Source organism: Chanodichthys erythropterus, chromosome 18 (assembly GCF_024489055.1).
Source record: "Chanodichthys erythropterus isolate Z2021 chromosome 18, ASM2448905v1, whole genome shotgun sequence".
In the NCBI taxonomy this organism is placed as follows: domain Eukaryota; kingdom Metazoa; phylum Chordata; class Actinopteri; order Cypriniformes; family Xenocyprididae; genus Chanodichthys; species Chanodichthys erythropterus.
The window spans coordinates 21,007,118-21,025,798 of NC_090238.1; the positions used below are offsets into that span (position 1 = coordinate 21,007,118).

The following is an 18,681-nucleotide window of genomic DNA, read 5'->3' on the forward strand; positions in this document are numbered from 1 at the left end:
TCCAGGTAAAGGAAACACTAGGTAATCAGTTTTCATTCCAGTGATGGACAGAGCTCTGTAAACAAAGGGAATGTATGGTAAATAGTGCGGTAAACAGTGAGGAAGGCTTTTAACCCCGCCCTGTGCTTTTTACAATGAAATGGGAGGAGTGGATTCATCATGGACAGATCTGGAGAGTGGAGACAGGCAGGATGTGAACTCGCTCTCACAGCTGGAGCTGAAAGGTAATGATGACTTTTATAAAGATGAAGGCAGAAGTGTTACATTAGATCAGTAAGGTTCCGGTCTGTGTCCGCTGGGATTCGGTAGAAAGATATGTGTTCCGGTTATAACTTTCATGTTGTGTAAGGAGCGCGAGACAGGGGCGTCCGCGTGCGGGTGAGTTCTGACGTTCGCTAAAACCTCCTTTTTCTTTGCGCTACAGCTTTGTTTAAATCAAGTTGTAAACGGTTTCACTTTACAAATGTTGTTTGGGAGAAAGTTTAAGTGTGGGGTTTCTTTTCAGCATCTTCCAGGTTAAAAGTAAAGTTCGCTTGGTTGTTATTTGCGTCACCTTGGTGAGAGGTATAGTCACAGAATTGCATATGGTGGGTAGAAATAAAGAGTAAACAGCTTTAGGAAACGAAAGCATCTTGTAAGCTGGTTCAGAGAAATAATTGCCCCAAAACAGTCTAAATTTAGTCACTGACAGGGCGCATGTCCGTGGAAACTGTTTGTAATGCTTACGCGTGTAGCCTATGTTGAGTATACAAAAGTTACATTTTATTCAGTCAAATTAGGTTTAATAGTAGAGTTCACAAGAATGAATATCAACTGTTTGCTGTTTATCCATTTCACACTACAATTGTGATGTGCACGAATCTTCGTTAGGTTGTAGCCTTGTGATCTTTGTCATCAGGTTGTGACCTGCCTAATCGTGTCTGTGCATGGGATGAATTTACTTTCACAGTTGGTATATGGTGTAACTGCACAGCTCATTAGGTTCATGGCAGGAACAAGGAACAATCTTCTTCCCGTTTAACTTCTAAACGCATAATTTAATCTCATAACAAACCTCCATTGCTTTTTACCCAAACACTTTGAACAGTTTTGTGTGTGTTCCTTGTTTACATGTAGACTTTGCATGGCGACACAGTCTGGTGGAGAGTGAATCAAAGTGTCAGTTAATATTTTAAACCCCTTTTGTTTTGGCTGTCCTGTAACCACTTTAAATTATCTATAAACTCTACCAGTTTTGTTCTTCCCCTCTATAAATCCAGCCTTATCAGGAATTCATAATAAAATGTTTTTTATTCCTGAGCTTTGTTGTTACAGATGTCAGTTAGAAGTAGTTGTTTTTTTTTAAACAACATTTTTAATGGCATTCAGACGGTGTCCTGAGGAGGCCAAAAAAAAAAAAAAAAAAAGGCAGTCAAAGATTAAATCTATGGCTACTTCCAGGAAAATTTCTTTAGACTCGTTTGATTCTGAATGACCTTTCTCAGAGAAGTAGAAAGAGAGATCCTGGAAAAAAAAGAAAGTCGTCCTACTCGTTTTAGTCCTGCATCCTACTCTGAGTACTCGAAAGTGAAAAAATGATAAAAATGATGATTGCATGTCTTAAATATTTATCTTTTTTTATGATTATGGTGGCATTTTGAGCAGTACTTTGCAAACTGCCATTGGTGATGGGTGAGCATACCATACCAGGAAACTCATAAAGCAAAACTGTAACTTTAAAAGTGCACAGTAATGCCTAGAACCACACTGATAGTGAAAATACCAGGTAAGTGCAGTCAGGGGTGAATCTATGGGTGGGCCTGGGTGGACCAAGGCCCACCCAGATTGATGGCTTGCCAACACTGTCAGAAAAAGGGAAATGTTATAAACATTATAAACAAAATTATAATTATAAACAAAAATACATAGCCATTTAAAATTAGAGGGAACCACTGCTTGATCACAATCCAAACAAAGATGCAATCACATTGCATGAGCAGTTTTTTTTATTTGAATTAATTGAGATTTAATTTCAAGATTTAAAGCAAAACACAATGGTCTGACTTTATCTTTGTCAAATTATATGCTACACAAAAAAAGCTTGAAACAAAAACAGCAGGCTGAACGAGATGCAAATTCACTCTCTGACAGCAGGTGGTGCTTATGGAGCAGCAGTGATAGTGTTTCCTTGGTTACCGCTGTGTAAACAAAGCTGAACTGCGTTAATAATTAGCTACTTTATTCGGAGGTAAGAGGAAAATAAAATGCCATTACCATCTTTTTTTTTTTTTTAATTTATTTATTTATTTATTTTCTGAAGAGAGTAATTCCTTTTAGAGATGCATTCATATAACCCTTCACCCCTAATTCAATATTTATATTTTCTTCCTATATTTCGAGCATCGTGAACAGTGAGCTGCTCCGTCTTCAACTTCTCTGGCCTCTTGTTTACGGCCGTTTACAGACTCGGACATGATGTGACCTATTTACCTTTATCACTGTCCGAGTAGCTCCTGAAAATAACAGAAAAATAAATACAAAAATACAGTACAAAGACTGGAGAAATGTAATGTATTTTTGCACTCATATTTCTGTATTTTTCACGAGCTACTGGAACAGTGATAAAGATTGACCGGTCGATCGCGATCAAAGGGTTGGCGACCACTGCTATAGACTTAAGACAATAGACAATAAAATGTCCAGCATATGAGGAATACTTTTAGCTGTGCTGCTATGTGTAATGAGTAAGCAATTAAGGGGCCATTCACACAGAATGTTTTTCGATTCCACTGCCCTACCTTTCCATTATTTTTCTATGTAAACATGCGCTAGATGAATGTGTTTGACCATTGCGCTCATGTCTTGTCTTTTGCAGTGAGGTTGAAAAACATGGGGTGATGCAAATTATTTCGGACCACCCACACTTTTAAAGGCCCACCAACTTTCATAAACAACTTTCTGCATCTGCTACTGAGTGCAATATGTACAGCACAAATCTTTCATATACATGACAAATGAGAAGGCCATGTTGTCAATTCTTTGTGCGTGTGTGCCGTTTTTTTATTTTTAGTGCATCCACAACTGAAGTTACACATTCTGACTAGAGCTGTCAAATTCACAGATTTACATTGTGTTTTTAAATATATACAATCTTGCAGTTAGATCTTGCAATCTATTCAGTTTTTAAAAAGAAATATTTTGAATAGTTTCCCATTCATATGTGCTTGTTTTGTGGTCACATGATCCCTAGACAAAAGCTTCTTAACTGACATTTAGGCAACCAGCATTTTAATGTCTTGGGTGAACGATCCCTTGAATTGCATGACACCTCCACATTAATGGTAACCATTTACAGCCTGTCCCTCCTTTATTAACAAGTGATTTTCACTGTGGAGTCAGAATGAGGTTCATTCCTGTCTGATTTGCACTATAGTCTTCATCGATTGTAGTCTTCATCGAGTCTGTACTTGAGCTTAGCACAACCCTCATAGTACCATAGGCCTTTCAGGCTGTGGCAGTGCATTTTGTTTTAAGAGGTAAAACTGAAATGGTTTCTTGGTTTACTGATATTCTTTTGTATATTGAATGTTTTGTAATGTTGTTTTTAGAGTCAGCCATCTGTATGACTCCAAAAACATGCTAGAAGTAATGAAGTATCACTTCCAGGAGCACATTTTTCATTTCTTGTGCTTCTGAAGTCATTGTGCCTGGTGAGCATGTGGGGTAGGATGTTCAGGTAGTGCTCAGTGTGCGTCATGGGTTTTTTTGACTAACTAGGGTAAATCCCTATTTAAAGTTTTACTTATTTAGATTTCCATAATGAGTCAAGGAATGCCCTTCAAGCTACACTTGTTCCCCCAATGTGTTAGCCTGTCACATTCTTCATGTTTTTAAACCCAAGCATTTTCAAAGTAACCTACAGGATGTGTTCAAGTTGTAGAGTCTTATCTTATGAGAAAGCCCTGCAGAAAACAGAAAGCATGTTGTCGGTTTCATAAGGACCGTTGGCGGGGGCGGGGGCGAGGGCGGGACCTTCCTGGCATGCAGTGGTGTTCCTAGGATGTGTTTTTAAGATCCCTCGCTCTTCATGTACTTTTTCATGTACTTTTGTTTGGTTACTTGTTCCATTTAGCCACCACATGGGAAATACTCCACCCGATTTCAGACAATTAGCTTCAGTGATAGAGAATTCATCCTCTTCCAGGAAATCTGCTCCAAAGAGATTTCAGATGCATTAGACTGTTAAAGGGGAGATGATGTTTTTGTTACCAAGCTGCGTGAAAGATCAGCTTAAGTCATTTTTATTATTTCTTCCTTTGTATATACACTATTATTCAAAGGTTTGAGGTCAGTTTTTTTATATATAATATTTAAAATAAGTTCTTTTATTTAGAAAGGAAGCATTGAATTGATCAAAAGTGACTGTAAAGACAAACAAATGCTGTTATTTCAAAATTACTTTTTTCCCCAGGATTCTTTGAATAAAAAATTCAGCTTTACCATCACAGGAATAATTATATTTTAAAATATATTACAAAAAAGTTATTTGAATTTGTTCAAAATATTGCTGTTTTTACTGTATGTATAATCGAAAAAATGCAGCCTTGGTGAGCAAAAAAAAAAGAAAAGAAAAATAAATATTATCAACCTCAAACTTCTGAATTTATGGTCACCAACCCCCCGTACACCTGAGCGAAGATAGTTCATCACAGTGACCGGTTTACTTTTTGTTTAGCCCCAAACATTTTTATTCATGTGATATTAATCTCTAAAATGGCAGTGGGCTGAAAACCACACACTGAGATTATCATCAGTGAGTAGATTAATAATAGACAGTGCTTTTAACCTGAACTGGAGCTCAACTCAACTCAACTTTATTTATAAAGCACTTTCAACACCACAAGTGGAACCAAAGTGCTGTACAGAAAGTATAAAAGAGAAACATAAAAAACAAAAAAAAGACATATGACATACACACTTACAAAGCATTGTCAAAAGCTAAAGAAAACAAATAAGTTTTAAGCGCACTCTGAAAAACACCCAATGAAGGACAAGTTTTTAGAGACAGAGGAAGGTCATTCCAAAGCCTAGGAGCTGCAACAGAAAACGCCCGATCACCTTTACATTTTAAACGCGTACGTGGAACCACAAGAAGCAACTGATCATTTGAGCGCAGAGATCTGCTGGATTGACAGCGGCTGATTAAATCAGTAACATACTCAGGGGCTAGACCATGCAGGGACTTAAAAACATACAACAGTGCTTTGTATTGAATTCTGTAACGTATGGGTAACCAATGTAGTTTAATTAAAACCGGAGTAATGTGTTCTCTCTTCTTAGTACTCTTTTAATTAAACTACATTGGTTACCCATAAATATAGCTAAATATATTTAGCTCTTTCTCATTCATACACGCATACGTCACATCCTGGTCCTGCTGTGACATTTGTCATCTAGAACAGTGGTTCTCAACTGGTTGGTCAAACAGGTTTGATCTAGTCAGAAGCCAACATGAACAGGTTGCGTGACATGCCTTCATCTTCAACAGCCATCAATCAAACTATGCAAGGTTTAAAATATGACTCGGGCTACATTTAGACACTGGTTCACTTGCATTGAGGGTAAACATGGTTCGAGAACCATATTTTAAAAATAGATAAAGAAAGAAATTTAAAAAAAAAATGGCCACTTGACTGAGAACAGGATACCATTGAGACATTTACAAAATAAATTTGCCTATTTTCCTATTCAGCCCATGTCATAAATTTGCATATTGTTGGGTTTTTGATTGTAAGTAGGTTTTGTTTTCTTTCGTAGGGTACACACCTTTGGTGTTGTGTTAGGTGACTACTTGTTGATCCATATATCAAAGTAGGGTTACATTTGCTGGGGTTTTTCAATGGAAAAAAATATAAGTGAATTAGATACTTAAAATAAGATTTTTTCTTTTTATTTGTAACTTGCAAAAGCATCAGTAATAGCTTCATATCGTGATTAAAAAATTGAGTAAAGACAGGAAAACCAATATAACATTTTACTAATATAACGATAAATTCACACCTGTAGCCGCACGTCAGGTGGATTCTGTATTAAATTGTCGTGATGTTGCTTGGCAACTAATCGACTCAAATCTGCTTTGCATTGCATAATGACAGGTTTGTACTTGTTTTGACTTGTTCGGGACATGTCCCGCTGTTATTTCTCATTACATTCACATTCTTCACATTTTCTCATATGTAAAAAATGTAAATCTGTCCTGCCTGCTGACACCTGTGCAAAAATAGATAAATACTCTTACGCCAAATCCATATATACCGCAGTATCTCAAAATATCTACCACCGTGAGTTTTATAGTCCTATTTGTCATTGCCATTGATTAGCTGCTATGGTTTCTGCTGTGGATATTGTGCACAGTTGCAGGTGCCCTGGTCTTGTATGTGGTTGGTTTTATGAATCGGAAAATTCTTTCACAACTAGATGCATTGTCTGTTCACTTTTCAATCCAGCTGGAGTTAAACAGTTTGTAAAGGGTTTGTGAAAGGATCTGTCTGAGTGTTTAGTCTGGTGATGTGAAGCACAGAGAGATTCGGTTCATTGTTTACACAGCAAATGTAGTGTTAATTATTAATAAGAGATCTCACCTCCTGGGGACTTGCAGCTTACAGCTTCTCTCTGACCGTTAGTGAACTAAGTAGGAGCAAATGTGCTGAATGCCTGGATTGCGTGTGTACCCACACCCACACCCACACCCACATCCCCACACACATCCCCACACCCAAACACACACCACACCATGCCACACCACACCACACCACACGCACACGTGTGTATAATATATATGGGCAAGCATAAGGATTTGAGCGAGTTTGACAGGCCAAATTGTGATGGCTAGACGACTGGGTCAGAGCATCTCCAAAACTGCAGCTCTTGTGGGGTGTTCCTGGTCTGCAGTGGTCAGTATCTATCAAAAGTGGTCCAAGGAACGGTGGGGAACTGGCGACAGGGTCATGGGCGGCCAAGGCTCATTGATGCACGTGGGGAGCGAAGGTTGGCCCGTGTGGTCCGATCCAACAGATGAGCTACTGTAACTCAGATTGCTCAAGAATTAATGCTGGTTCTGATAGAAAGGTGTCAGAATACACAGTTGTTGTGTGTGGGGCTGCAGACCAGTCAGGGTGCCCATGCTGACCCCTGTCCACCTCTGAAAGCGCCAACAGTGGGCACATGAGAACTGGACCACGGAGCAATGGAAGAAGGTGGCTTGGTCTGATGAATCACATTTTCTTTTGGATCACATGGATGGCCGGTGCGTGTGCATTGCTTACCTGGGGAACACATGGCACCAGGATGCACTATGGGAAGAAGGCAAGCCAGTGGAGGCAGTGTGATGCTTTGGGCAATGTTCTGCTGGGAAACCTTGGATCCTGCCATCCATGTGGATGTTACTTTGACACGTACCACCTACCTAAGCATTGTTGCAGACCATGTACACACTTTCATGGAAACGGTATTCCCCGGTGGCTGTAGCCTCTTTCAGCAGGATAATGCTCCCTGCCACAAAGCAAAAATGGTTCAGGAATGGTTTTGAGGAGCACAAGAAGAAATTTGAGGTGTTGACTTGGCCTCCAAATTCCCCAGATCTCAATCCAATCAAGCATCTGTGGGATGTGCTTAACAAACATGTCTGGCTGTGGTCCAAAAGTGGGACCAACACAATATTTTTTTTATTTTTATTTTTTTTTATATATATATATAATATATATATATATATATATATATATATATATATATATAAAATTTTTTTTTTTTTTTTTTTTCAGCTATGGAAAAAAGTAAGATTTTAATTTTTTCCATAGCTGTATATATAATATAAATAGTCTGAGGTTCCTGAGCAGGAGAAGGTTTTCGTCCAGGATATTTCTGTACTTGGCCGTATTCATCTTTCCCTCGATTGCAACCAGTCGTCCTGTCCCTGCAGCTGAAAAACACTCCCCTCCCCCCCAGCTCATATGTGTATTCAAATGAAGGTGTAGATCCATCTCAAGGATGATCAGAAGAAATGGACAGCACTGGAGTTAAATATTAAAACTTATAAAATATATAAAACTTGTTTTTTTATTATTGATATTTATTTATTATTTTTTATGGTAAAACTAAAATCTGTTGCTGTAGTTTGTAATTGTTTTGCCAAATAATTTTTGTAGAAAGATCTATTATGCAAAATTCATTTTTGCATGGTGTTTGGCTATAAATGTGTGTTGGCAGTGTGTGTACACAACCACCCTATAATGATAAAAATCCAACCACACTTTTTCTTCTTTTTTTTTAAATCCCCATAAATCATAAGCAGTGTCTCTGAACAAGCCTTTTCCAGACCCCGGACACCGAAGAATAAGCTCTTGAAGCTCTGCCCTTTTAGGCCGAGCGCAGCAGCTCATTTGCATTTAAAGAGCACACACTGAAACGGTGCATTTTTGCTCAACCCCAAAAAGTGGCAATTTTAACATGCTATAAAAAATGATCTGTGGGATATTTTGAGCTAAAACTTCACATACACACTCTGGGGACATCAGATACTTTTTTTTTAACATCTTGTAAAATGGGGCATAATAGGTCCCCTTTAACCAAATTTAGTGTTTTGTTCTTCCCCCACATTTTAGAATATTTTAAAAAATGTATAAAATATTTTCCACATATTTTGATGGTTTAATCAAACTTGTAGGGTCATTGTAAACAAATATCCCCTCCAGACATTTCTTTAGACCACTTCTGTATATTCACAGCAGAAGAGTGTGAAAACGTTCTTGGAAGGCTTTAATAATTTCAGAATTTGTGTACTTGCTGTGCCTTTTGTGAAAACGATATACCAGATTCTTCAGATGAAACTAATGTTTTTAATACTCTTGGCCAGGTCAGACCACCTGGACTAATCCTCATGTGTGAACAGACTCTGTTTACTCTTGATGTTTCAGGCTCTGATGTTAACCCAAATCTACCATGTAACCATTATCACAGCAGCAGCAGCAGCAAAACATGTCTGTTTTTCTTTCTTCCCAGATATGGATTTCCTTGCCAGATCATCCTTGTTTCTGTGACTCACTCTGCTAGTTTGTCAGGATGGGCTAAAAACAATTGCTAGCAGCTGAGTACCGTACACCTGGATCCTCCACAGTCTCACCTGTGCACAGGTAAACATGTACACACTTCGGCCCTGAGCGATCATTAAATTTATGAAACAACAATTTTGATTTGTATCAATTGTTGTCTTATTGACTGATTTGAATTTTATCATGGTTTTTCACTGGTCCTCTGCTGATACTTTGAAAGCATGTAGACTGATGATAGCGAATATAAAATGCTGATATTTATATAATAGAATACATTTTAATGACCGTAAATGACAAGTATTTTAAATCGACATTGAACTTTTATTGTATACAATATTTAATAATATTTTACTTAAAATAAGAAACTAGTATTTTATATAGTTTGTATTTTTATTCAGGAATGTATGAAACCAAGGAAATTGGCACATAGTCTTTAAATCACTGATCCCAGAGGCCAGCTGGCCCATGAGGCCACTCTAAATTTAGTCCTTTATCCCATATGTGTAAAACTAAACCTAGCTCTTGGATACAGCTCTGTTCCATAGGCGATACTGGGCCTTATACTGGTGTCCCAGTGTTATGGTGTGGGGTATACAAAGAATGAAAGGAAAGTGGGCTAAGGTAGAGCACAAAGAGAGACAGAGCATGAGAATGTAAGCTAAACTGAAGAATGTGGAGTTGAATAAATGAGAGAAACCATGTGCAACAGAGCAGAGGGGTTGCTGGGAGACAAAAGCAACAAAATGAGAACAGGTGGATGGGAAAGGGGCATGTACACAATAAGTGGAGGAAGAAGTACTGATATTGACCCCGTAAGAGTTTTAAATGTCTAAAGACAAAGTTACTCCAAGGCATCCTAATAAAGTGTTCTTTATAATCTAGCGACTTAACTCTCATATAGAGTTAAACCACTTAGACCAGGGATGGACAACTCCGGTCCTGGAGGGCCAGTATCCAGCAGAGTTTAGCTCCAACCCTAATCAAACACACCTGAACCAGCTAATCAAGGTCTTTAGGATTAGTAGAAAGTTATAGGCAAGTGAGTTTTTATCAGGGATGGAGATAAACTCTGCAGGACACTGGCCCTCCAGGACCGGAGTTGTCCATCCCTGACTTAGACCATCAAGCTAAAATTGAACTAACAGCCAAACATGGGGCAGAATCTTTCAATTAACTGATTCCTTTGTGTCTACCGAGTACCGATAATGTGACTTCCTGACTTGCATGTTTTGTCATTTTAACAGAATTAGCTTTGTGGTCATTTGCATCACACATTTCTGCAGCATGTGGTTAAGTAAAAACCCGTTGAAACTGTCAGCTAAACCGATCTGGTGAAAGAGAACTTATTCTAGGAAATGGAAACTGTAGAAACAAGGAAAGTAAATAATTATTGAAACCAAAACTGTGCAAGTGTTTATGTGGTTTACCCAGATACCATCTCATGAGGTGCCTTTGGAGAAAATAAAATTTAATTTATTTTTTTTAACCAAAGTAAGGTCCAGTCGTCTTGATAATTCTGTTATTTCAATGAAGTCCGTTATGCTCACACAACTTTTTATTTGATCAATAAACCTTAAATAATGTGAAATGGTATTACAATTTAAAAGAACTGTTTTCTATTTGAATATATTTTAAAATTCATTCATGTGATCGCAAAGCTGAGTTTTCAGCATCATTACTCCTGTCTTCAGTGTCACATGATCCTTCAGAAAACATTCTAATATCCTGATTTGCTCAAGAAAACATGTTTTATTATTATTACTTGTTAAAAACCGTTGTGCTGCTTGATATCTTTGTAAAAACCATGATGCATTATTTGATGAATACAAAATTCAAAAGAAAAGCATTTGTTTGAAATGGAAATCTTTTGTAACACGTCTTTACTGTCACTTTTGATCAAGTATTATCAGAATTGTTGAATAATGTTTCCTTGTTGAATAAAAGCATTCATTTAAAAAAAAAAAAAAAAAACCTTACTGAACCTTTTGAACGGTCGAATATATGGCACAAGTACAGTATCGCTACAATGGCAGCATCAAATGGGAAATAAACCATCTTTATTGAGCTAGTAATCTTAGTCTGTAGCCCTGAGAGTAGTTCCTAACATGTCCTGGGGCCGTATTCACAAAACATTTTATCTTGCCACTAAGAGTTCTCCTAAATAGCAGTAAAAGTTCTTAGCCAAGAGTTTTCTCTTAAAAGCTATTCACAAAGCTGCCGAGACAAACTTTTACTAAGCAATAGACTGAAGTCTTAAGCTAAGAGTAAGGGCGGGGTTGACCTCGTTGCTATGGAGTAAACACATAGTGATTGGCTGATGGGGGAGGAGTCAGTGATTTCATCATAGAAATATTGTAAAATGAGGTGTCATGTTTCCACATTAAAATAAAGGTTTTAAAATACAAATGTTGCCCTATTCAAATAAATATAAAAAAAAAAAGTTGCCATAGTCAAAATAAAATGTTGCCATAAAGGTTTTAAAATGTAGGCTAAGTGTCACTAATTAAACTAGTATATAGGCCTACAGTTAATTGTCCACCTCTTGGATGTCTTCATCTCAACAGAATGCAGAATTCAAGAGACAAATTATGTTTTATAAACAAAGTTTGGGAGAAACGCATTCAAACGGTCTTTCTAATCAGCTCGAGAGGAGGTATATACACAGACGAAATCGGACTCGCCTATAGTTACTTCGACAATTTTCTGTATCTCTCCTAACTTTGGGTTAAATTCCAAGCTCGGAGCCCTCAATCCCCTTGGACAGCACGCCAAATATGCTTATATATATATATATATATATATAATATTTATTTATTTTTACTCTATTCATTTTGTAAGTGTGAACTCATAAAAAAAAAACCCACTGCCACAGGTAATCAGACTTTATTTAAGATTTTTTTTTTTTGCCATCTCATCGTAGATTCAAATCTATAAATCAAAATGTATTGCATTTATGAAGAAGAGGTTCAGCACCCAAGACTATCGCTATTGCCTCAATAGTGTACAGTGTCTTTGGGTGGATTAGGACCGTTTGTGATTTGGTCTTAGTGACTTAGGAGTCCTCTTGACTACTCCTAGCGTTTCACAGACTTAGGATCTAGTTTTAGCGCTAAAATGCTTTGTGAAATACTCTTAGAGCAAAAATTTAGGACTCTTAAAAATGAGCGTGTCAGTCCCTATTTTAGGAGTTTCTCCTAAATCGGCAAGTTAGGAGCTACTTTTAGCCTTAAGATGTTTTGTGAATACGGCCCCTGATCTATGTTTTGTCTAATTTTATTTTTATTTTTTTGTCTTTGCTGTTCAGGTGGTGAGGTTTGACAACATGCAGGGACCTCGGAGGAAGGTGAAGGTCATGTTGATGATGACAATGGTGTTTATCTTCATAGTGGTGGAGGTCTCCCGCAATGTTGGGAAGGGTGACGGCAACAAAAATAAGCTTTTGGTTCCCTCAAAGCGATTTTGGGCAAAAGATCTTCCCAGTAATGCCTATTGGAATCGCCAGCAGCAACAGCTGAACTACGTCAACAACCCCAACCTAGAAATTCTCAACTTCACAGCTGATAAACTTCCAGACTGGCTCAATGACACGGTCAGTCTGGACTCCTGTGACCCAGACTTCAGGGTGACCACCCAAATCAAGGATTTCAACTCCTTACCGGATCGCTTCAAAGACTTCCTGCTTTATATGCGATGCAGATCCTATCCCATCGTAATGGACCAGCCAAACATATGCGAAGACCAACCGTTCCTCCTCCTAGCTATTAAATCTTTAGTTCCGCACTTTGATCGACGTCAAGCTATCCGCGAGTCATGGGGCAAAGCTGGTCGCCTTGCAAACAGAACAGTCGTTACAGTTTTTCTTCTTGGAAATGCAGCCATGGAAGACTACTTCCCTGATCTCTCAATGATGCTCCACCATGAGAGCTCAGTGCATAGAGATATTCTTCAATGGGACTTTAGGGATACCTTCTTTAACCTCACCATCAAGGAGGTGCTTTTCCTGGAATGGCTGCACACCCGCTGTCCTGGAGCCAGTTACGTCTTCAAGGGGGATGATGATGTTTTTGTTAACACCATCCGCATTATAGACTTCCTAAACGGTCTTTCTCATGCCAAAGCCAAGGAACTGTTCGTAGGGGATGTGATTAACAATGCTGGTCCACACAGGGACAAAAAGGTCAAGTATTTTATCCCGGAGAGCGTGTTTGTTGGAACTTACCCTGCGTACGCAGGCGGGGGCGGTTATTTGTTCTCGGGACAGCTGGCCCAGAAACTTCATAACGTCTCGAGGTCGGTGCCCCTCTACCCCATTGATGATGTCTACACAGGTATGTGCCTTAGGAAACTGGGTCTCACACCTGAGAAGCACAAAGGCTTCAGGACTTTTGATATTGAGGAGAAATATCGCAATAATGCCTGTGCCTATAAAAGCCTGATGCTGGTCCATCCCAGAAGTCCTCAACATATGATCAAAATCTGGGCATGGCTGAATGACCCAGCCTTGAACTGTCATTGAACAACTGCTCTACACTTTGGCTGCTTTAAAGGGATGGTTTCCCCAAAAAATTACAATGCTGTCCTCATTTACTCACTTTCATGACATTCTAAACCTGTAAGATTGACTTTCTTTTAGGGCTGCACGATATATCGCATGCGATTGTCACACGCATTTCGTCAGTAAAGCCGGTTCCCTGATTACCGCTAAATCTCCATCACCTGCTTTCAAATGGAGCGGCATTTAATAGACAGAGCCGTAGTTCACTGAAAAGCCACGCAATATCGCGTTCATTATCGAAGGCGATTCATCTGTGATATGAACACGATATTGCGTGGCTTGTCAGTGAACTACGGCTCTGTCTGTTAAATGCCGCTCCATTTGAAAGCAGGTGATGGAGATTTAGCGGTAATCAGGGAACCGGCTTTACTGACGAAATGCGTGTGACAATCGCATGCGATATATCGTGCAGCCCTACTTTCTTTCTTTCTTTCTTTCTTTCTTTCTTTGTATGGACCAAAAAAATACTATGATTATATTTCAGTGAAATTCAGAATATCTTTTTGCGTTCTGCAGAATAAATAGTCAAACACGACATGAGGGCGAGTATAGATGACAGAATTGGAATTTGGTGAATTATCCCTTTAATGTTTTACCATTGTTCTATTGTGATTTATTATTAGTGTCTTTATGTACTTAATTTCATGTCAAATGTCAGGAGTAATGATGAGCTCTTTAGATTTCAAAGCTATCCATTTCAGAAGTGGCTCTGAATTGCTACCTGCATAGTATTGCAATGGCTGGACTGTGTGTCAAATTCTGATAATGTTACAAGTATTTATAAACTCCCCTCTAGTTGTGAGGTCACAGGTGCTGAGGATTGTGGGAAATGTAGTTCAGCTGGTCTGGACATGGACACGATACGCCGCTCACCTGAGCAAAAATATCCGTCTGTCATTTTAAGATGCTGTTTTTACCGTTTTTTTTTCTCTATAGGAGAATTGTATTATGCTAAAGTGAATGGACATATTCAAACGATCACACATTTCAACAAACCTTTTTTTTTAAAGCATCTATGCAGCCATCATAATCTCACTGTCCATACTTTCTGCTTTAGTTGTCTGTAAAGTAAATGAAAATATCGCCTTCCTGTTTTGCACACAAACAGCCTTAAAATTGAAACGCGCGTTTAGGTTCATGAAGAGTTTGCTCGTTTAGAGCCCTAGTTGTGGGTACAGCAGTTGCCTACTTAAACCTCAACATGTGTGTTTTCGACTTCATGCACTGCTGTCTCTCTTCCTTCTAGAGATTCTTGATAGGTTTCTTATGCAGAAGCAGACAATCATTTGCAAGTCAATCTTATTTTTGTATAAACAAATTAGGCGTACGAAATCATTCACTCTGCTGAAAAGCAGACTGAAAGCCTGTTTGCCTCTCTGATCTGATTCTAACCGTTCTCAGGATGTTCTCAGTTTTGATCAAAACATCATGGTTGTAAATCAATTTTATGGTGTAAAAAAAACATGAATATGAAAGTACAGAGTGAATTTGAAATCAAGGCATCACATAATTTACCTTCTTGTCTAAATGAATGAAACTTTGCAGCCAGTTTTCCAAGCCCAGCTTTAGCCTGTTGCTGCTGTTGTATTTTTCCCTCTTATAAAGAGGCCAGGAAACGGGTCTCAGCTGGATGACTTAATTACTGAATTTGACAGGCTCCCAACTATGTAACAGTGACCCCTGCTGGTCTGCCTATGTTTTTTTTTTTTTTGGGGGGGGGGGTAATAAACACTGGACTTTTTTCTGTAACTTACCTTTATCATTTCTGATATATTTAAATCATTCATATGGCCTGCCAGTTAACTAGCAGTTCATATATATTTTTCTGTTTTGTTTTGGTTAGGGCTATTCCTCATCAACAGCCTCTTTTTAAAAAAGAGGCGTAGGCCTAGTAATCATCACAGACTTAAGGGTATACTGACTGTGTCCGGTCGATAAATATTATCTGTTTGTCTTCAGTCTGCCTTATTGGTTGTTTGCTGAGGAGTTAAATCAAGCATGTGTCATATTTGTTATGTTTAATATTAAGTTGTCCACCCAGCTATGAGGAATGAGCTCCAGAAGGATGTGTGTTTAATGTCGCCTCTCTGGCGATAAGAAGGCAAGCACGCGGTTTATCAGCCTGATGTTGTGTTTGGTGAGGGAAACAAAGTGTTTACATATGTTTATGAACAGTACAAAACTTGTATTTGCTATTTTTAATGGTCACAATGGTAGATTGTACAGTACAAGTTTTATACACTGGTATTTACCATACTGTTGTGAGTCCGAACTCTACAGGTTGTTGTGAGAATGAACTCCTGTTCTTGCATTTTGCTGTTTGTTCACCAGAAGATCTTTTGGTTTCTATTGGTAATGCATTTATGAGAACTGGGACTTTATGTAAATCGTAAGATATTTGAATGTTAATGTAATATGATGTGTTGGGTTAAATGTGGCTTTAGTTGTGTATGTGTATATTTATGTAGTTATGTATATACAGGCTCAGGAGTATGATCATGATTAAAAAAACAATTCTGTTTGTATTTTTCGGAATTGTTCACTATTCAGTCACGTCTATATGGAATTTCTGAAACTATAATGGCTTTCAGGTATTTCACTTTTTTTTTTTTTTGTTTTTTTTTTTTGAATGGTCAAACTACTCTTTTGCCACATTTTTATGCTGATTACTCGGTTATTATTATTTGTTTGTATATCACAATGCCTCTTACCAAAAACACATTGTCAACCATGCAAACATTGCTACCAAAATGTGCCTGTTAATAATTCTGATCGATTATCTGTCTGGCAGTCTTTTGTAATTGAATATGCACATTTATGTTATTTTTTTCACGTCTATGTCTGCCTTTTTTGATTAAACTCTTATAATAAATGTAATAAACTGATGTTTTGTACCTCTGTCATTCCTGTCCATTCTATTCCTGAGTGCTTGTTGCAGAGTTGTTGTTTTTTTTTTTTTTTTTTGCTATTAAATTTAATCTTATTTAAAAAAGACTTTGTGAGGATGGTGGGTGTGTTTGTGTGTGGCAGCATTTGTTTTTCAACCAGCAGAGGGCGTTTTGGTGCTTTGTGTGGCTTGTAGCAACAATGTCTCCTGCAGTGGATAATTTTTGTCACTCCATTCTGTGCGGCACATACATTCAGTAATTTTTAAAAGAATGAATGAATGAATGTCACCCTCTCTTTGATTTACTAAGGTACTTTATCATGATCTGTTCTGTGAAACTATCTTGTTCCAACATGCAGCATATTTTTCCTCCAACACTCTGACATTTTAATTATAGCAGTGCTCACAAATCATCTGCGGCTCTGTAAGAGGTTTTCATACCAAATTTTCATACCTAACTACACTTAACATGTCCTCAGTGCAAAAAGCACTAAATCTTATTCACACTTCTTGTTTTTGTCTCTGTACTTGATTTGTTTTGTTTACTATACCTGCTGAGATATAAAATGCAGCTACATGCACTTTCTTGTTGATCACTTGGAAAAGGTGTCTACAAAAAAAAAAAAACAGCTTTGATGTAAATATAACTGGGTAATCAAGAAATAACATTGACTTGGATGCTTTTTCTAACATCAAGATTTTATGTTAGAATTTATATTTTAAAACTTGAGTCCATCTCCGCTTCAGTTATTAAAGGAAAAGAGAGACAAATTCATGTTTTTTTTTAAAATTCGGTTTTAATTTCGGTGTTGATAGAATATGCGCTACTGTTCAAAAGTTTATGGTGGGTATGTATGTCTCTTACGCTCATCAAGGCTGCATTTATTTACTGTAAAATACAGTATTGTGGAATATTATTGTAGTTTAAAATAACTGTTTTTATTTATTTATTTATGTTTTAAAATGTAATTTATTTCCGTGATGGCCATTACTCCAGTCTTCAGTGTCACATGATCCTTCAGAAATTATGTTGATTTGGTGCTCAAGAAACATTGTTATCCATGTTGAAAACTCTTGCGCTGCTTAATATATTTTTGTTGATATTATTGTGGAAAATGTGATTTTTTTTTTTTTTTTGATTCTTTGATTAATTGAAACTTCAAAAGAACATTTATTTATCAATTATCATTCAAAAGAGCATTTATTTGAATTAGAAATCTTCCAATGTAAAAGTCTTTACTGTCACTTTTGATTTGAATGCTGCATCCTTGCTTAACTGTATTAATTTCTTTTAAAAATAACCCTAAACTTTTGAACAGTTCACTGTATTTTAATAATATATTATTTTTATATTATTAATATATCAATTTAGATGAAAGTATGTTGTGTTAAATAGACTGACAATGTGACAAATACACTGTAAACCCTAACACTCAAAATAATTAATTTGAGTAGGACAAACTTAAATGAGTTCAGTTAAATTAACTTTTATGAGTATTTAGAACTTTCTTTTTCTTTTGAGTTCACAACACTGACATATTTCAAGTAAACGGAACTGTTTCATTGTTTTGAGTTTTATGAACTACTTTCTTTTAACGTAGATTAACTTAAGTTTAACTGAAACTGTGCTGGGATTTTTTTATTTTCCAACATGCTTTGCCCATGGCACACGAAATGGAGAGTAAATGCTAAAATTAAGTGTTATAATGTTATTTGTGCAAGATCAATGTTAAGTGGGAGATTTAGTAGTGATTAATGTTTTGTTATGCTAATTTAGAAGAGTTTTTGTTAATGTGGGTTTTTTGAGTTACCATGGTGACAAGTGGTGCATGAGAGCAAGTTTCTCATTCAAGTCCTCATTCAGTTAGTGCTAAACCATGCTATTGTTAACATGTTAGCAAATTAGCAAGTTGGCATTTTCTGAATTAGTTTGTTATAGCTAGCAATATATTTATGTTGAGATAACCTTATAATTATAAGTTAAATGTATGAATTAGTGTACTCAAATATTTCAAGTTAAGAACAGTAAAATGTAGGCCTACATGTACAGAAAAAAACTTACTTAAACTTTGAGTTTCTTAACTCAAAAATCTCATTCAACTTTTTGAGTTCTGACAACTTAGGATTTGCAGTGGTAAATAACTCATTTGATT

At 37.2% G+C, this 18,681-nt stretch overlaps 1 protein-coding gene across 3 annotated transcripts in view; it reads left to right on the plus strand.

Moving 5' to 3' along the window:
• The window catches only part of b3gnt2b (UDP-GlcNAc:betaGal beta-1,3-N-acetylglucosaminyltransferase 2b), a 32,005-nt gene extending 18,224 nt beyond the window's left edge, over nt 1-13,781 (plus strand). The window contains exons 1-3 of one of the 3 annotated variants that reach the window (XM_067367257.1): nt 107-224; nt 9,037-9,167; nt 12,391-13,781. In XM_067367257.1, coding sequence (XP_067223358.1) covers nt 12,409-13,602 — 1,194 coding nt within the window. In that variant the 5' untranslated portion in view covers nt 107-224; nt 9,037-9,167; nt 12,391-12,408 and the 3' untranslated portion in view covers nt 13,603-13,781. The other 2 variants (XM_067367258.1, XM_067367259.1) reach the window with 2 other exon arrangements.
• The last annotated feature ends 4,900 nt before the right edge of the window (nt 13,782-18,681 follow it).